The sequence below is a fragment of the Impatiens glandulifera genome, chromosome 4, assembly GCF_907164915.1.
Source record: "Impatiens glandulifera chromosome 4, dImpGla2.1, whole genome shotgun sequence".
Classification (NCBI taxonomy): domain Eukaryota; kingdom Viridiplantae; phylum Streptophyta; class Magnoliopsida; order Ericales; family Balsaminaceae; genus Impatiens; species Impatiens glandulifera.
This window is the reverse complement of record NC_061865.1, coordinates 52,385,114-52,406,574: the sequence shown is the minus strand read 5'-3', so window position 1 is coordinate 52,406,574 and position 21,461 is coordinate 52,385,114. Positions and strand designations below refer to the sequence as shown.

At 28.8% G+C, this 21,461-nt stretch overlaps 1 protein-coding gene and 1 non-coding gene across 2 annotated transcripts; both read right to left on the bottom strand.

The window, feature by feature from the left end:
- Positions 1-5,130: 5,130 nt before the first annotated feature.
- Positions 5,131-8,410, bottom strand: LOC124935666 (auxin efflux carrier component 3-like). The gene is made up of 6 exons (XM_047476082.1): positions 6,912-8,410; positions 6,544-6,838; positions 6,383-6,468; positions 5,884-6,041; positions 5,733-5,809; positions 5,131-5,649 (listed from the first exon to the last, which is right to left on the bottom strand). Exons 1-6 carry the CDS (start codon positions 8,143-8,145, stop codon positions 5,583-5,585), a joined length of 1,917 nt encoding a protein of 638 aa, XP_047332038.1. The 5' UTR covers positions 8,146-8,410; the 3' UTR covers positions 5,131-5,582.
- Positions 8,411-20,825: 12,415 nt separating this feature from the next.
- On the bottom strand, positions 20,826-20,897 carry TRNAM-CAU. The gene has a single exon. It is a non-coding gene; the product is annotated as a tRNA-Met (tRNA).
- Between the last annotated feature and the right edge of the window lie 564 nt (positions 20,898-21,461).

Here is a 21,461-nt window from a genome sequence, read left to right as displayed (position 1 = left end):
GGTCTATAACGAAGCAATTTTTATGGATCGTTTGATTTAGAATTAGATTTTTCAACTTTTTATCGATAATTTTTAATGTGTTTGAGAGTGAACCTGTTTATGCATTTAGTCTTATGAAATGTACTTATATAGGTAGAAGTTGAAGACCTAACATAATACATGATAATTTTTAATGTATTCACTATTTGCTTATCAATGAAATAATACATGATATGTTTGCTTGTACACAAATATATCTCATGTTTATTATAAATAACCTAAATAAGTCCCTTAATTTTATACTATTATGATAACAAATCATGTACCATTCCTAAATAATATAATTAAATAAGAAATTGAATTAATTTTAACAAAATAATATTAATTGTTTATGAGTTCTTCAAAGTCTTGTATGTATACCGTACTTTTGAAGTTATTTTTTTGGCAACTAGCATTGAATCTATTTAATTTGTAGAGAGTTGAAAGCTTACAATTTCAAATTCTAAACACCTTCATTTAAATGAAAGGTCATGAAGGTAGGTGAAATATTTTATTAGAATGATTTGAGAAATAAACATTTATCTCAAAAACAAGAATTGGAAATATTTTCTCTTTACAAAAATATAAAAAGAGAAATGAGTAGGGAGAGAAATTTTGGAGAGAGTGGGACAGAAAATGACGCATTCTGATTGGCTGAAAAAATAAAATAATTTATCTCTTTTCTCATTTTTCCTCACATTTTTTATTCAAACAATAAGGTGTTTCCACATCATTAAAAAAAAAAAAAAATACACAATACAATTTTTATGGAGAAAAAAAACACATCAAATTGTATATAATACATAAGTTAAAAAAAATAAAAATAACATCAACATGACAAAAACAAAATGTAAAAGAATATGATAGTAGTATTCAAAGATATCCAGCTTCTCAAGTTCAATGTCATATCTTAATACATTTTCGCTGAACAAGTTTAAGGTCTTATTGAGATTAGGAGTTTTTAAAAAATTAGAGAGAAAAAATAATGATGGTTGATTATTTTGAAGAGGTGGTAATTCTTTTTATTAAAAATACTTTAAAAATACTTAAAATGTATTGATATATAAATAAAATAAAAATAATAATTTAAAATAGAGTGTATTTTAATTTAGTATTTTTGTTAATGAAATGAGTGTTGTGATTGTTGAGAAATGATTGATTGAAAAATTAATTTTATTTGAATTTTTTTAAAAAACTCAAAGAGAACTAGGCCTATATTTTTTTTCAATAATTTGAATATAAAGACTCGAATTTATGACCGAGTTCTTGTGCTCTCTACCAATGAGCCACTAAGTTTCATGTCCTTCTATATTCGATTTTACTCTCTTGAGTAGGGATGGCAACGGGTACCCTACCCGCCGGGTAGTGAAGTACCCATCCCCGAACCCGATTTTCATTTTATTACCCGACCCCGAACCCGACCCCGACGGGTATATTTAATTTTATCCCCATCCCCGATTCATCGGGTACCCGATCCCCGACGGGTACCCCATTACCCGATTAAAAACTTAAAAATTGTAGAAGTTGAAGAAAAAGAAACATAATAACTGTAATAAATAATAAAATTATTAATAACGAAATGTTAAAAATATAAACAAAAACATTACTTACCTAAGTATTTATGTTATAAATCTTGAAAAAAAATAATAAATTTTTTTTGTTATTTGTTGTTGCTAAGTGAAGAAAAGTTAGAATAAATGTAAAAAAAATATTAACATATGTTGAAGATCTGGAAAGAAATAAGAACTTTGTTGTTGCTAAAGTGAAGAAAAGTTAGAATGAATGTTAAAAAAATAAACAAAAACATTACTTACCTATGTATTTATGTTGAAGATCTTGAAAAAAATAAGAACTTGATTGTGCTAGAGTGAAGAAAATATAATAAATATTAAAAAAAGTTAAAGATTGAATATGAAGAGTGTTGAGATTGAAATACATCTTGTTATTAAAAGAAAATTTGAAGATGATGAGAGAAATAATTTTTTGGGGAATATAAATAAATAATGTCTTTTGGGGAATACAAAGAAATAATGTTTGAGTGGAGTATGGATAAGAACAAAATATTCATGATGATATTTGTAATAATGAGATATTTGAAATGTCACATTAAACTATAATAAAAAATATTTTATTTTTAATATTAATATAATCGGGTATCGGGTTTGGGTTTCACACACTCCCCATCCCCGACCCCGTACCCGATCGGGTATCTTCTCTCATACCCCATGCCCGACCCCGACCCCATACCCGATTTAAAATACCCGAACCCGACTATCGGGTACCCACGGGTATCGGGCATACGGGTACCCATTGCCATCCCTACTCTTGAGTGTTTGGGGGCATGTTAGCATTAATATATGAGTATGTGTTGCAATCTACCACACAAAATAAGTCTCACTTAATAAATTAAATGTTTTAAATTTCATTAAAAAAAACAACTTTCTAATTTAGAGACAAATCAATCTTAGGGCTAAGACGAGTTTTAGCTGATTTGTTTTTACCATAGAATGGTGATCGACCCTTTAATTTTCTATTTTTTTCAATTTATTCTAATATTTACTTCTCTAATTAAAAAAAATCTACATTTATTCACTCGTTCTATCGAGTACTTTTTTATTATTTTTCTTATGCCTATCCCAATTTCTTTTCAAACACACATAATTTCTAAATTCGTCTATGATCTGATTTAAAAGAGATCATATTAGCCACCTCGAGAATAATTAAGTTCGGATAAAAAACAAAGTCTCACTCTCGTGATAAGACTTTGGAGGTTAGAGCAATGAATAGAGGTGGTGGTGGTGTTAAAGTTTCTCAAAGGGTACCCACCTTGAAGTGCCAATTTCAAAGTATAGGCCCATTATTTTTTTTTAAGGGGACAAGACCCCACTTTATTTCCAAAATTTACATCCTTTTCTCTCATCTTCTACCCCCATCTCCCACTTCCAGCTAGAGATGTCTAAAACATCACATTCTTTTCATTTGTTTATTATTTCATTATTAGTTACCCATTTTAATTTTACATGAAATAATCAAAATCGGAGTAAAACTCGAACCCAATACCCTAAAACACGAGTTCATGTGTTCTTTCACTGAGTTATAAGTCTACACGGTCTACTCTACTCTCGGTTCTATAATTTAAAGTATTTAAATGGTTAATGAGAATAGAAATTTAAAAACATATATATATGTAATAGATAATTAGAAGCAATGATGGAGATATGTTTGGTAGCCTAACAAAGACCACATGATTCCAGCATGGGCATCCACATGGCATGCATGGTCGTCAATCTATAGGCCTTTTGCCACGTGTACAGATGTGCCCACGATGATTGGGCCATATGGGTCCACGTCAAACAAGTGACACGTCAGATTAGTTTAATTAAGGACAAAGCAATGATCGATCTTCGTTCGTGCACCGTCTGATCTTTATCGGATGGTCCATTTAAGGACCTAACTCAAATCAAGTTCAAATTAATTAATTAATACCTCAATATTTAATGAATATATGTCCTAAATATTAATATTTATTGAAAATATTTATATAAAGTTTTTAGTGTTAATTGATAAATGTTATTTTCTATTATTTTGTCGAAACTAGCTTATATTCAATGTGTAAGATTGTTTGAACAAGGCAGACATAAAATTGAAAGGATTTAAATATCTAGGAAAAAATATTTAAATTTATATATATGAACTGATCATTTAATTATAAATATATATATATATATATATATATATATATATATATATATATATATATATATATATATATATATATATATATTAGCAATTAAAAATAGTAATTAATTAGAATGAAACAAAATATTTGCGGCAATCGAGATAGTTTCTCAAAGAATAAGAAGAAGAGATGTTTTCTTTTGTCCCTATTGAAAATTCCAAGAGAGAAAAACTGGGATTGTTTGCTGCAACAAAATAAGGAAAATTTTGTATCTTCTTCTAATTTATTTCTTTTGAAAAAAATAATTAGTACAATAAATAATTTCTTAACCTAATTTTTTTATATTTTTTAAAATAGTCCATATATAATTAAAAATAATTATAGTAATTTAAACACAACAATAAAAATATAAATAAAAGAAGATAAAATATAAAAATTAGAACAAAAATACTTGAACCAATTATCGAAAATTTCTTGACCGATTCTACCGACATTTCAAACCTAGAAAAATCGTAATAATATTATTATAAATGATACCCATGATAGTATTAGTTTCAATCTTTCTTGTGAGATAATTTATTATAAAATAACTAGAGGTATATTGTGCAAAACATAAAACTTGTCTCAATACAAAGTTTTCACATATTAACCAAAACTGGGACGTTGAGTTTCAATTATATTTTAACTAACACAAACGTCATCTTAATTCAAATTCAAATTAATAAACATTTTATGACAATTAGAAACATAATAACTGAGTAGCATCATTGTAATAGTTTGTTTTAATTAAACAATTGTGACAATTTGTTAGCAAAAATAAAAAAGAAAGGATTAATTGATATGTTGTAACTTACTAAATACATATTTGTAAGAGATCAATCCATTCTAAAATTAAGTGAAATATAGGGAAATGCAGATCAAATCTCAAGCAAAATTTGTGGGTTTTCGAGCTGTTGGGTTGCCAAATCATGGCATTTGTTCCCCTTTCAAATCTCAATAAAACGTCTTACGATGTTCCTTTTCTTCATGGGAGTTTGTCCCCGACATCTCACAACTTCAAATTTGGCTAGTTCTTTTATAGGAGTTTGGTTTTAGTGAGGTGAAAAGTACTAGTAAAGGGTTAGTTCAACGAGTACTATGATATTTCAGTTTTTGTGTATATGTGTCATTTTATAAGTGCAAAATAACCGTAATAAATGTATTATCAACTATATACTTTTTTTTTTCTTTTTTTCAACCAATAACGCGATGCCACATCATTCCCTTTTCTAATTTTTCTATCCATCACTCCTCATTTTTTAATTAGTATTTTCTTTTTCTAAATTTCATATGAGGCTAACTTTCAACATTAAAATCATTGGAGACAATGAAACCATTTCTTCAAGTTACTCATATCTTGTACAATGTAGAATAATAATAATAATAATTTATCACAAAGTCACCCATTATAGTATTTATTATAAAAACCAAATCTATGAAACAAAAAAGGTAAAATGACAACAATGACCTCCTTCACACTCCCTAATCTTCTTCCTACTCCTGAATAATAATAATAATAATACACTTGTTTGTTTCTCTTCTCATCAATAATATAACCAAACCAGACCCTACAACCACAATTATATAATAAAACAAGAAATAGAGACAGAAATTTTATCAGATCTCCTATCTTTTGTGTGTTCTTCACTTGTCAATAACCATGCTTCATTCTATCCTCTTCTTCTATATCTAATCAAACCAACCATTCAAGGGATCCATCCAAAGACTTGTTAACAAGTCAATAATTTACATCCTTTCTTCTTCTCATTATGCCTCATCAAGCTCGGGTAAAAACGTCGTAACTAATAATCATAGTCATTCGTAACAACCATGGTACGCAACAAATTCACAATCGAAAAAATATATAGTAGACAAGGGTGATAGGCAGGGCAATTATCATCCCAAATATAACCCTGCAATTATTTTTAACAATTGTTATTTAATTTCTTACACAAAATACATAATATATAGTTATATTTTCTTAAATTTCACTTACGCAGTGCTAAGGATCTGAGGGTGTACACTGTATTCTTTGGCGAAAACAAATGGAACTATCCCTTGAGGAAGTGCTGCCTGTTTGGATTGATCAAGAATATTCAAATTTAGAACATTAGAATAAAACATACAAACAGTCAATATTTTTGTACCTGTACTATAGCGATATGTAGGAGATTTCCATGGAGTCCGACTGTGATGGAAGCTATGGCCATTACTGCTGGACCGGTGAGAAACCTCACCGCCATGGCGAAGGTTGCTACCGTGTTTCCACACGCTATTATCTTTGGTTGTAGCGCCATAAACAAACCTTAATTTTTAAGACAACCAAAGGATGAGAAGTTAGTTGGGATTAATACAAAGGTTCAATGTATTAGTAAGGATTTATGGCATCTAATGGGACCGGTAGCCACAAATATGTCGGATAGGTCAAATCCATCCATCCAAGCCAAAACATGGATGGTCTAAATTGTAGGGCTCAAAAGGACAACCCATTTCATGCGATTGTCTCAACTCTCAAGTCTCAATACTCAAGTAACTCAACTACCAAATTACATGAATGGATAAAATTATTTGAAAATTATTCAAATCATCATGTTGATGAATAGTTATAAGATCAAATCATGTTTGCCAAAAAACAAGGCTACTTACCTAAACTGAACATAGCCATGCCAAGACCAGCATCCGAGAGTATTGTAATTGAGTTATAAACTATTTTGGGCATTTTAAGATTGAACCTGTATATGAAGAAGAAGATGAAATTAAACTTAAAATATGAAGATTATAATGAGATTGGTGAGAAGGGTTCTTACCTACAAGCAATGAGGGTCCAAATTACGCCGAGTAAACTGGAATAAGTGTTGGGGTTTCTGATCAGCTTGCGCCAAACCATGATCAGGATCAGTCGTGTCATTACACTGGCTGGAGGCATATGTTTACCGACGCTAGCTTCTGCAACTCCAAACCCCTTTGGGTGTAGCTCGGCGGTGGAGCTTGACCCAAGCTTAGATAGACCAATGGGTTCATCCTTATCTCTTTCATCATCCCCATCTTTTCCGGCGCCGGCAACGCCTCCAAAGCTGAAGTCCTCCCTAGTCTCTTGAACAGCTTTATAACAAATTGAAGATATGTTTTAGTCTATTATGGACTGGATCGAGCAGAGTAAATTGGGAATTTGTACCTTTGCTTTCTCCATTTTGAGGATGATCGGAGACCATCATCCTGATTTCTTTAGCGCCGTGATCGGATCGTCCAGATTGTTCAGCTGCGCCGAATTCGTTGCTGCCAAAGACTTCCGACACCGGTGAAGCGCTTGAACTCCATACGAACATGTGAAGCTCCTTAGCATCATGATTCTGCTTGCTCTGTATAATAACCGGTTGCTCAGCCTTCACGATTGAAGATGATTGCGGCGGTTGTGTTTTCGCCGGCTTTGTTATTGTTGAAGCAATGTCCGGATTAGGCGCCGGATAATTCGCCGGAGCTGGTTGCGATGGATAGAATCCAAACTTTGGAGAACTCATAACCTGAGCTCCAACTGCACAATTCTCCTCGAAATTAGAAGGTCGCGGCGTCGGTCCACGGGAAGATTGAACAGAATACATTTCCGCCGGACCGAAATTCGATAACCGTCCACCAGGGAATCCCATCATGGAGTAGAAATCCGAATGATTGAAATTCGAAGTTCGCGGCGTCTGATTCCTCGACGAACTTAAACTATAAATCTCAGCTCCAGTGAGATTCGAAGGTCGTGGAGTCAAACCGGAGAAAGACCGGCGAGATGCGTTTGATTTCCTTACAGTAACATGAAGCTTTCCATCATTTCCAATCTCCGCATCAGTTTCCAAAAAATCATGTCCATCGAGAGAGACAACATCTGATTCAACCTTGAATGATACAATGGAAGCAGCTGTCTCAGGAAACTGCTCCATTATCAACATCTTAGCACCACGATATTCAAACAGAAATAAAAGCAAAGTATACCAAATTATACATTGAAGAACCACAACCTGGATCATAAGACTCGCTGCGTAATCACCGTACATACCTCTTAAAAGAGGTATTCCCATGACTAAAGTATTCGGAAGTGTAGAAACAGAGAAAATCGTAATCATCCATTCCAGACTACCAGATTTGGCGAATGCAGTCCAAATCCCGAGGACAACGAGCATGATTAGTTTCTGGAGAGTATCCGCGGCGAGAAAGCGGAAATTCATTTTATAAGGATCGTTAAGTGAGATGAAATAGAAAGAAAGTAAAGGTACGGCGAAAATAGCGACGAAACGATTGATTCCGGCGCATTGATCGGGACTGAAGATTTTCCACCAGCGAACGGAGCCGTAAGCGAGGATCATGGCGACGTAGAGAGGAACTACTGCGGAGAGGACGTTGTAGAGATCGTTCAAAGTGATCATGGTGTTTGTAGATAGAGAAACAGAGTAGAAGTGGTGATAGATCTAGCTAGCAGCGGCGATGGTGGTGGCGGTTGTCTAGAGGTTGAAGATGAATGGCATTGAAGAGTAAATTTAGTTGTAGAGAAGGGGTAAGATCGGGAAAGGGGAGAGAAACCGTTGGATAACTAACGAAATCTGGTGAAGCTGCAACTGCTTCACTGGTTTTCTGATGATCTACTCTACTCTAGTCCTGCTTCCTAGAGAGAGAGTTTGGAGGAAGTATTTAGAGAGAGAGAATGAAAGTGAGAAATATATTATATATATATAAAGGAAAAACAACTTTAAGCATCACATATATAATTGGTTCTATTTCAATATAATTAATATTATTGGTAATTAGTTAAATTTCTATAGTATATATTTTTTTAAAATATTATAAATATACTTAACTAATTTAATGTCATTGACATACTCAATCCAAGACATGACTAAAAATATCATCTAATGTTTTCGCTAAGATTACTTTATTTTTTTTTTAAAATAATTTAGTGTAATTTCATTAAAAAAAAACCTAAAAAAGAAAAAAAAAATAATTTAAGATCAATTCTAGATAATTTTTTCCTTTTACTTTATTCTTCATTCATTCTTGAATTTTTTTTCACATGTTTTAAAAAGTTGATAATGTTCATGTTTATAGTATACTTCCTTTAAATTTGTATTAAAAATTAGCATTCCCCAAATAAATGATTTATACTTTCCTCAACTCCTGAACATAAGACATAGTTGATATTAAAAATGTTTATGTATTTTTGAATTCTGTCTTTTATTGTCAACATTTTCCTGTATACCAGCCAAAGAATAAATTTGCGACAATAAATAATATTTGGAGACCATACCACATTATGTCAATATACCTCATGTCCATTTGTTCTAACCATTTTTCATGTCTTTCCTGTAATGAACTTCTCGTTGCTTTCTGTTTTTTAGCATATTTCATTATTTCTTTCATTGAGTTGCTTCTGGCTCATTAGGTTTAGAATTCTATTATCTTTTAGAATACGCCTTAGAAGTGAATCACATTTACCTTCTTAGACGTCTCTAAATGAGTATTTAATGCATTCTCTTCTAACTCTACTTCCTTGTATTTCTTTTTTGAACATAATGAGAATATTATCCAACCAAGGATCATGCTAGAATAGTACCCCTATTTCATTTTCAGTTGTGGTTTACACCATTTGAAATACATTTTTTCTTATTTTAAGGATCTTCTTCAATAACCATGTCATTCTTTCATTGATTCTCCATGTCCATATACTCTTTCTCTTCTTTCATAAATCTTGTATGCACTCATTTGACTCACAGGGAGTCCGCTTTATGCTCCAACGCTCATAGGTTCATAATGGTGAGGGCTTTGTTCCATTAAACACAAATTTTTATTCCTAGTTCGCCTTCTTCTATGGGAGTGCAAATATCCTCCCATTTGACATTTTTATTCCTCTCATGATTCTATCTAGTTCAGCCATTATTTCTTTGGGATGACTATCTATTGTGCTCAATAACCAATAATTTCAAATATGACTCTTTTAACGAGTTCGATATTTCTACCTACATAAAACATTTTTTTCGTAGCCCAACCAAAGACATAATTTTTAACATTTTCTACCAGTTGTCTGAAGTGATTATATCGGAGTTGTTTTGATGACAAAGCTACTCTAAGGTATTTCACTAGTAGTTCACCTCCTTGATTCCCATAATATTGAATATGTTTTCTTTCTTTTCTTCATTAATCCCTCCATAGAAAGTCTGACTTTTGTCCTCATTGATGTATAAACCTGTAATACTCGAAAAGATTGTTAGAGCTTCTCTGATTATACTAATAGATTTAACATCCGAATAAGCCACAAAATATATCATCTGCAAAACATATATGGTGTATTGCTTCTTCTTTGCAGTACGAGTGAAATTTGAAATGATGACTTCTCAAAAGCATTTTAAAAATGCAGTCAAGAATTTCCATTGTTAAGACGAATATGTAAGGAAATATATGGTCTCCTTGCCTCACCCTTGAAGAAGCCTCCATGAATACCATTCACGCTCACAACAAAGTGAGGAGTGAAAACACATTGCATAATCCAATAAGTGAAAATAATTGGAAAATATGCAGCAAGGAGGAACTCGTGGATTGATTCTCATCTGATCTAGTCAAAATCTTTTATAATGTCAATTTTGAAAGCCACACGTGACGATATGTTTTTTTGCCATATCCATTCAATAAGTTTTGCATGAGTAGAATGTTAGGGGAAATATATCGTTTAAGAATAAATGATGATTTTCCTAATCTTACAAGTTTATCAATAACTGTTTTCAAACGTTGTGAAAAAAATTTAGAAACGATTTTGTAAATAATATTGCAGCGTGAAATATGATGAAAGTTCTGAATTTTTTCAGGAATTGAATTCTTATGAATCAAATTCAACACTATGACGTTCCATTGCTTCAACATTTTCCTATTATGGAAGAATTCCAAAACCCCTTCGCTTACATTTTTACCCACTATTTCCTAGTTTTCTTTGAAGAAGTTCGTGTTGAAACTATATGGCCCTGAGCTTTTATCCCTTTCATCGAAAATACTACTTTTTTGACTTCTTATAAACTGACTCTTGTAATCAATTAGTTACCACTTTCCTCACTGATTTTTCTTTGCACAATTTGTTGAAGCAATCTTCGGTTGTCCACTATTATTGTGCTCATTTTTGTTCCAATTAGCCCTTTGTAGAAATTTATTGCTTCCTCATTAACTACATTTTGTCCTTGTAAAACATCTTCATTTGAGTTTGTGAGCCTTAAGACCCAATTTTTGAAATTCCTTGATGAACATTTTTATAGAAGAAATAAGTATTCTTGTCTCCTAATTAATGAAAGTCATTTTTCTCTAGATTTTTACTTAGCAAGCTTTCATCTTTAGAACATAGATCCCTGAATCGCGTAAGAACCTCTTTTTCCTCTTCCCTATTATAAGGTAGATTCGGGTTCTTAGTACCTTACTTTGTATTTTCTCTAGTTTCGTTCTAGATTCCTTTACTCTTTTAGAAATCCCACTGTATTTTTTTCGGTTTAACTTATTCATCTTTCCTTTCAGTAATTTTAGTTTCTCACAAACTCTAAATATCTTTGTTCCATTAACTCTGATGTTTCAAGTTTTATTAAGAATTTTATTAAATCTTTCATCTCTCATCCAGAAATTGAGGAACTTAAAAGATTTTTTTCTGTTTTTTCTCCCTCTCTCAAAAGAATTTCAAAAGGCAGTGGTTAAAGATACCTGATTTCAAAACTCCACCCATTTTCATTTACTAGGTCTCTATTAATTCTGATATTTCTCATGTTGTCTGCCCTTCTTAAAGCTAACCATGAAAACAGATTACCCGAGGAAGACAATTCAATGCAGCTTATGTCTCGAATGCATTCATTGAAATCATGCATGTCTTGTGTTATGTCCGTCTCAGACTCTCTTTCATTCCTGAATCTTGTAACATTAAAATCTCCCATAATAACGCATAGTTCGTCGTCTGTAATTCTTCTTCTCAAATCATTCCAAAGTGTCTTTCTCTCTGTCCCAGAGTTCCTTGCATAGATTACCGTAAATAAGATTTTTACTCTTGTCACCTGATTGATAACCTCTGTCAAAATAATTTGATTGCTTTAAAAAAAAATTCTTGATTTTATCCCTTCTTTTATCCAATTCTACCCAAATTATGTTCTTAACTCCATTAGAGTTATGAATAAATTTTCATTCTTCTTTGAAGCAACCTTAGGCAACGTTTATTTCAATAATTTCAAATATTGTAATTTTATTCTTTATGCTATTCTTCTAACCTCTATTCTCTTTATAGTTCATTTAACCCTCTTCATAGGATGTATAATGTATATAGTAATTCAGATTTTACTATATACATAATTGGTATGAAGTATAGATGCAATTCATCTTCATTCAAAGCCAATATAAATCAATCTAGAAAACTTAGATATGAATGTTTGGGTAAATTTGATTCAACTTATACTCATTTTATTAAACTTATTCTTAGGTATTCTTGATATGATTTAGTTTATACTCAATTTATTCATCCCAACTTATTTTCTAGAGAAAGAAGATAAAAATAAAATTGTGTTTAAACTCAAAATGTGTTTGATTATAATTTTTGCGTTAACTTATTACGTAAAATTACTGAAATGGAATATTATGCAAACGTTGAATTAAACGCACTCATAGTTTCAAAAAGTGTATTTAGTTTATTACCAATTGTGATTCTACCCAAAATTGATGTCGATGTGCTTAGAAGTCTAACCAAATTAAAATTAGTCAAATAGTTCGGTGTAAAGTTTACATATAAAAATTTGTCAAAACCGACTAATTGATTATATTTAAAATTTAAAAAATATACATAATTTAATTATTATTTACTTTTTACTCTAATAATTTTTAATAATTAAGTTTTCAATGATTAAACCATATATATATATATATATATATATATATATATATATATATATATATATATATATATATTATAGTTGTTATTTGTTTTCTTAATATATAATTTATATAAGTTTTTAAAAAAAATTATGTATAATTATATATAGGGTAATATGTATAATGTTTTATATATGTATATTTAATTGAAAATTTAGTGAGAACATTTCATGTAGTAGAATTTTAAAAAATAAAAAATATATATGTAAAGTATAAGAAAATTTTGTGACTATTTTCAAAATAAATCATCGGGTGTTATAACATGTTATATTATATGTTTATTTAGTAAATTTAAATAAAAATAAATATAAAATAATTAATTTCAAATAAGATTATATATGTATAGAGATATTTCAAATTTTATTAAATTTATATGGAGAATTATACATATTATCTCCTTATATTATTTAATAAATTTTTTTTAACGAATGAAATCGATCTAACCAACTGAATTAATTCTCTAACCAATTAAATCAAACCAACCAAATCGACATTTTGAGATTTTCTAAAACAAATTTCAATGGTATAGTTGTGCATTCTGATAAACAAATTTACCGAACTGACTCGCTTAAACTCTTACTTAAATTTTTTCCTTACATTTTTTACTTTACCTAAAATCCTACCAAGGTAGTCCAGTGATAAGAGTCGACTTAATTAAGAGACCAAAAGGTCATATGTTCGATTGCATCTGGAAGTATTTGTAGTTTAAGCGGGTAGTCACGACTGTGAGGTGTCATGTTAGCTCTCATTTATTCTAAAAAAAAAAAAAAACAAATTTTACCCTAATATAATAAAAAAGACCCTCTAAATCCATCCTAACAATCTAATTAAAGCAAGAAATTCAAGCTTCCCACAAACTCTCATATTAATAGTAGACACCACTAATTCATGATCTATTTGATTTGACTTTCATAATGCAATCTTTTTTATTTTATCAAAAGGTGGACAAATATTCCATTAGGAGATCTTATCGTATTTTTGGAATATTTAAGAAAAAGTTAGTTTTCTTGTAATGTTAGTTTTCATTGGTTATTTCTTACCGTTTTATTATGTAAATTTTAGTATTTACAAATAATTAATACATCCCCATTGAAGACAATATATATATTTTTTTTATGAAAGTGTAAATACACAGTTTTCCTAAATCACCCTCAAAATGAATTTGTTTTATTCTTATTAATTTAACAATAAAAATCATTGATACCAATTGTTTGTTGTCCTGATTAATATGAAAATATAGAATATATACATTTGCAAATTCTTCAATAATTTTGTAAAGTATAAAACATTTAATTAATCACTTGATCGTAGAAGTAATGCTCCGTTAATTAAGAAATAAAATTTATTAAGTAAACAATTTAAACTATACAAACATCAATATCGTCAAAAGAGATGTTAATGTTTAACAAATTTGAAACCTCAAAATATGAAAAGTGAAACTCGAAGCTCGATTCTAATTAATTTAAACAACTTTATTAACGGATCAAACCTTCTACCACCAATTAAATAAAAGTGTGATCCTCAAATAAAAAAGTGTTTAAGAATTTGTGTTGGATAAGATTGGAAATAGAGCTCCAAAACTAAAGGGTGGTACAAAAACATCCAATTTTCAAACAAGGGTATGTGCATGAGTGATACATAGTACTTAGATGGCTTTCCATGATTTATTTAGATCCTTAAATTAGACAGACGCATTAATTAATGATGAAAAAAATGGGACATGACAAGATTAAAAAAATAAGATAGGAGGTGGAGAATTAAAGTATTTGTTTGTTGTAAAGCTTGCATGTTAACATAATATCACATGCAAAGGTTTGTGTTCAATTTGTGGTCTTGTCCGTGACACAATCAATAAGGTCCACTTAAATACATTTTTTATTATTTTTTTATTCAAATTTAAAAAAATAAATAAATATTAATGAAAATTACAGCTTTGACCCATGCATGAAAGCTGTTCTTGTTTCTTTTAAACCCTAACTTTCAATCTCTTTATAAAGATATGTCATTTTAGAAAACAAAGTTATTGAGTTGGAATTTGTCCTCCTGTTTCAAGCTGTTCCACCAAATTTATTAATCTTACAAAAATATGTGTTTTCTTTTTAAGTGGATGTATATAGTTTAGTTAGAATATCTTCATTATACAATATAAACAAATCAAGAGAACATTTTTAAATGAGGTAATTCCAAGAAAATGCGTTCATTTTGTTTGGCACGAAATTTTTAATGAATTTTTTCTTTTATTTTGATAAACTATTAATAAATTATCGTTTTTATCGATTTCTATCAAATAAGATAATTTAACGGGTGAAATTTAAACCGATTCGAACCTATATACCGATACAATTTGAACCAAAAAATATATGATCCATCTGATATAAGGTTTTAATATAATAAAAAAACGATATATTAATTAGAGTTAGATATATGGTTTATTCAAATAACTGCACCAATCAATTCGGAGTAAAAATATATTAATTAAAGTTATAATTTAGTAATAAAATTTTCGAATATACCTGATCCTTTTGTTTTTATTTAATAAAATAAATGTTTAAAATTGCTATTATGTTGTCATTAATGTTAATTTTGTTTAGATAATATTAAAATACATTAAAATTAGTTTATCACTTTATCAACCAATTTTAATTATACTTAATGTTAAAATTCTTCATTTGATTTACCTATACTTTGTAAATCAATTTATCAACCAACATATTTTATATTTCTTTTTCCAAAAAGTTATTTTTCATTAAATATTAATAGTCTTCTAAGTATTTTAACAAAATAACTAAAATTTAACCTTAAATCAAACAAGATTATTTAAATAAGTCATATCTGAACATCGCAAAATAACCCAAGAAAAATTTTGCTTTTTTAAATCATAATAATAATTTGACTTGATATTTTATTTGTAGTTCTTGGATAATCCTATGTTCTTATAAATTTTTTTTTAAAATCTTCATTTTTCCAATTATTAGTTTCTATAACTCATTTTATTCTCAATCTAATATTAAATATTTCATAAATGAATTAATAATAAAAAAATCCCTAAGGATATTGTTCCTTTAAATTAGTTGGCTGCAAATATGAAGGTTCATAAGTTCAAGTTGTACTATAAGATAAGCAGGAAAAGTGTTGTCTCCTTGTGTACATAGATATTTAAGGTGATTGATCAAGACATGCATTGAAAAGAAATATTTTACTTAAAAATCAAAATTTTCACACTAAATTTTCGTTACTACGAAGATTATAGTTTAAAGTAGTAGTCACTCCGAGAACAAATTCAGGTAAAAAAAAAAACGAGAATGATCGGTTAAGAATTTCGGACTTTGGTTTCCCAGAAATCGAAAAAATCAACCACTCATGAGTGGTTTTTTGTGATTACTAATGTAGCTAATTTTTTACATTTATGTTTGAGTTGTTGTTTTGTGATTAATAACTTGAACAATTGAATGTTTTCTAATGAGCTGTCATCTTATGGATTAAATGAATTAATAAAATTAATGTTTTTTTAATTATAAAATAAATAAAATTAAAATAATTGATCAATGACAATTAATCTTAATTGAATAAAGTCACTAAGCATGTCATGTGTATGGTTAGAGGAGACAGATTATTTTATTGAAATAAATTTAAATAAAAAAAGTGAAATGAACCATAATAGATAATGTGTTTATTTAAACAAGGATGATTAAGATAATTGAAATCTCCCAACCCATTATATAAAAATATTTATAAATTAATTAATAATACAAAAACAAATAGTAAATAACAAAGCACCGGTCATATTCATGTACCTAACAAAATTTAATAAAGTGTTTATGCTCCATAAATGATTGACACTTGAAATATTTTTTAAAATACATATATTTTGAGTAACATATAACTATTAAATTTTGATTAGTTGGAATCACATTTAATATTAAAATGTATAAAACTATTTCATATAATAATATAATTACACATTAGTTTTTCAATTTTCATCAATATAAGTTTTCAAAACCAAGAATTTATTATTCGAATTACTTTAATTTTTTTTAAATGTTAATTTAATGTATATTAAAAATAATAAAAATTGGTTAAACACTGTTATAAACAAAACATTACATGAAATAAAAAAAATATAATATAACAACGTTACCAAACCGATTATCCGATTATCGAGCTTCTATTTTTTTTAGAAAATTGATTAACTCCCAAACCGAATCTGGATCCACCAGTTTACTTCAACTCAACTAGTATTCATAAATTTATACTTATGGATACCGACGAGTTCAAGAATATAAAATTAGGTTTCGGGTTAGGATGGGAAATGGGCGAAACCTACTCCCGGTACTCGAAACTTGATTTTTTTTTTTTTTAATATTATTAATTTTTAGAATGCTTTCAATTTTTTTATTTTTATATATATAGATTTTCAACGTTTATAGATTTTAATTTAAATATTTCAATTGTATTTTTTTTTCAAACACAGCCAACAAAAAATAAAAATATCAAATTTCCAGTATTTTTTCAGATTGGGAGTAAAAGTGATATACCTATCAAGTTTAGTAGTTTAAATTTATTTGGGTTAGGTACCTCCTTATATTGCAAGTAGGGGTACCCTATGATCAAACTTGAAATGCATATAACATAAAAATGATTAAACAAGGAATTGGTTCCTTTTTCAAGTGCTTCCACTAAAATAGGCTTTTTTTACTCTCTTTTATCTTATCTACTTTATTTTTTATTTCAATCAAAATTGACCATTATCTCTAGAATAATATATATGACTGTTACAAGGTGAACGAATTGATGTGACACTCACTATATTTATTTCAGGATATATATATAAACTATAATGTAAGTCAAACTGTTGGCTTAAAAGATGACATGGGTTATTCTAATTTTTTTTTTTGTAAGATTTATCCTAATTCCTATCAAATGGAAGTAATTAAAAATATATTCCTCATTTATTAAAGTTCATTTAATATTTGGTTGTTATACCTTGTTGGATATGTTCAAATTAATTTGGGCTAATATGAAGAGAAGAATATGATTGTATGCAAGCCCAATTTACTAAGTTAAAAAAATAAATAAAAGCCCAATAACTTTTATTAAAAAAAGGTTTGAAGTTTATGGTGTTTAGGGTTAAAGATTTTTTCTTTTGTTTTTGTTTTTGTTGAGTTTTTGGTATAAGCAAGTTTATTTCGGATTTGTGTTTTTTTTTGGGAAATTATTATTATCTTAAATACATTTTTCTCACTTTTAAAACGTTCTAAATTGAAATACAACTCATAATCTTGTAAAGTAACTAGATATTAACTCATTTTATCTTCTCTTTATTTATTTATTTATTTTATTATTTAACTTATTTTTTTTATTTCTCCTGTAACTAACTAAATGAATTTTGTTTAGCAAAATTATATTATGCTTTTAATATTTTTGTTATGATGTTTCATTTCATTCAAACCTATAACTTTAATAGTCTAATTATAGATTAATTTTCTAGACTAATTAATGAGAAGAAATAGTAAATAGAAGAAGTTTTTTTTATGGAGTTTTAGATTATATTGATATATCTTAAACAAGACATAAGAGATATGCACAATCTCTAAAAAAAAAAAGTAATAATTAATTAGAGAAACATGCATGTCAAGTTCAATCATCCCTTAAGATGATATTAAAGAGTGTTGGTTATAATAATAAAATAAATAAATATTCTTTTACAAGAATTATCAAACAAATATGGTAGGCTCTACATTGCTTCATGTGGGCTCTCTTACCCTAATTGGGGGGATCCCTTCTTGATAAAGTAGTTTTTTTTACTAAAGTTGACCAGCTAAGCTATAGGCTTTGCTTGCTAGCTTCCCATTAGAAGTTAGGGTTTGACAGGATAGAGATTTTTGAAGATTGGTTTTATTTTTTTAAACAATACTTAGAACATGATGAAGATCTCTCTATTTTGATTCAATTTATAAGCTAAAAACAAAAGTGGCTAAACTTAGACCTATCATCTTCAATCAATGAAGGAAATGGTGAATCTTTTATTAATAATATCAATCAAATTAATTACCGACTAAAATATTAAAATGATTTAATTTAATTTAAAAAATATACTTTTAATTATATATTAATACTTTTTTTAAGTATTTTTTTCAAAATAATCACTTTTTTATAATTCAAATTTGAACAAGAACATGAATTATTTAAATAACCTCGATACGAACCAGACTTGATGTGGGTCTCGATTTTTTTTTATCATGGTGGTTCAGCCAAATAAAACTTGGTTACATGCGCACGGTATAGATAATATTAAAACATAGATTACACAATAACTATATAGGGTTATACCACGAATATTTATATAATAATTGGTCATTAAACTCTAACACATAAAGAACTGGGACGAAAGCAATGCTTCAATGCAGATATATAGAATCATAATATGCATAGAATCGTAACCGATACAAAATTAGATAATTAAATACATTAAGAAAATTCAAATATTCAAGTCTACTCGACATTATTTAAACCTACCCACCTATTTCTCTTCCTTCTAAGCGTGACTCATTCTCCCTTTTTCTATTTAATCATAGTTTAATTCTTGAGATAAATTAACACAAACATAAAAATGTCACAACCTTAACTTTAAGGAGTTTCAATGGGGATTATAACTTATAAGTTTAACTAGCTACATGTGAAAACAATTTAAGAGGACAAGACCTAATTGAGGACGACGTCTACAAGACACATTGTACTGCATTTCACTTTCATAATGCAATCCCAAATCCCAATGTCCATGATCGGTGAAACAATGTCTCTTTCTCCTTTTTTAAGTACCTAAAAATTTGTGTATGCTTGCTTGGTCCTATGTGAGATCTAAAGTGACATGAAAGATTGGGTCTACTAAAAAAAAGAATGCATGCTTTTAGGTGCAATTAGAAGTAACATCAACATGACCTTTCAATCTCAAATATGTGATTAGATAAGATACATTAAAAATTACCACACCTTATATGGGCTTGAAAGTGTTTTCAAATAAAGTTAACATGTCTATTTGAAAACATACTTCTCTTTTTGATTGCTAATCATAATACATAATTCTTGATAACTATATAAATAAATGAATGGTTGCTTTTAAATATACTCAATAAAAAAAAAGCAAGAAGTGGTGGAATTAATGCAATATTCCCTCTTATTAAGATAGAATAAGAAGAAGGGACAAGGGGCTTGTTGATCATGGGCAATTGGGATACCTACAAGATCAAATTAGGTGTTAGGTTATGGTCCTTAATTTGTTAAGGTACATGACAAATGGGTGTCTTTTCCCAAGGAGAATGGATGCATTTTCTCTTTTGCCCATATTTTGGGTTCAACCTTCTATACTCTTCTTCAATTTGGTATTTCCTTTATGTCCTCCAAAAAAATATTTTTAGAATGTAGTTTTCCGCTTCTTCTTTAGAGTGCAACTAATTTCGGTAGGTTAAACACATAGCTCGCAAGCACACTTAACCATTTAACTAGGCGCAAAACTTGTTGTCTGACGAGTTCGAACTCATTATCTCAGAGAGGCTACGAATATCCACATTTTATTACCGTTGGAATCCCTTCATGAATTATTCTATTGTTATCAATTTATTGTTATATTTACATAATTATTAAAAAATAACTAATTTTACTTAAGTCCCTTCATGATTTTTTTTTCTTTCTCTTTCAATTTTTTTACTAGTATTATGCATATATTGATTTAAATTGCTCAATTCACCTATTTGTTCTTTTTCTAGAAAGAATCGAGTGGAAAATTGCTTGAGCAATGATTGAGGAATATTTGTATGAGAACAATGATTTTAATTTTTGATTGAATCAATTATGAGAAATTTAGCAACAGAAAAAGAAAATATTGTATGGAGAATTGATAAATTATATGAAGATAAGATTATTAAAAAGAACAAAGACTCTATAGTAGTATCAACTATGACAGAAGGATAATGGTATTCCATTGTTTATGATATAGCTTTTTAAGAAAATTGAGCCTCTAATTTATATTTAGTCTTGTATGAATCTTGGTTTGTAGTTTTTTATTTGCTTTTAGGCTTTACAATTTATTTATTTTTTTGTATACAATTATATTTAATAAAAATATATAAACACAATAAGCAATTAATAGACAATAACATTTGTGTAAAAAAACGATTATCAGAGCCAGGTTTCGATCCTGGGACCTGTGGGTTATGGGCCCACCACGCTTCCGCTGCGCCACTCTGATTTGTGATTATATAATATATTATTGTTATAAAATCCTATTGACTGCTATTTATCCGCCAAAAAATAGAATATTTTTAAAAATACATTCGAACTAATTTTTTTATTGGTCCATTTATATTAAAAATGTTAATAATCGTTCAAAACATGACATTAGAAAATTAAATAAAGTCACAAAAATGAAAATAAGAAAAAAAAAACACATTACCTAACGGGTTATCAGGCTCAAAAATCCTAAAAAAAAATGATTAATTCTTTGACCGATTTCACCGGCTTTCCTTAACTAACCTAAAAAAACACATTGAACGATTACCATTATTGAAGGTTTAACGATTTCTATCCAATCATATAGTTCATCATAAATTAATCGGGATGATAATCCAAATATGTAGGTATATAACATCATTTGCGTCAATTCAAATTTCTCCACAATTATCAAAAAATTTGAGCATCATTTAGTAAATCTAATCATACTTCACATAAGACTCCAAATACTATTCAACGATTTAAAAACTATGCGAGTCACCGATTTCACCATTTCTGATACATATATATATGACAATCAACT

Excerpts from the sequence above, each read along its gene's own strand:
- LOC124935666 (XM_047476082.1), bottom strand. The coding sequence starts at position 8,145 with ATGATCACTTTGAACGATCTCTACAACGTCCTCTCCGCAGTAGTTCCT. Across the intron at positions 5,810-5,883 it reads TACATATCGCTATAGTACAG|GCAGCACTTCCTCAAGGGAT; the intron begins GTACAAAAATAT and ends CAATCCAAACAG. Across the intron at positions 5,650-5,732 it reads CCTCAGATCCTTAGCACTGC|GGTTATATTTGGGATGATAA; the intron begins GTAAGTGAAATT and ends AAATAATTGCAG.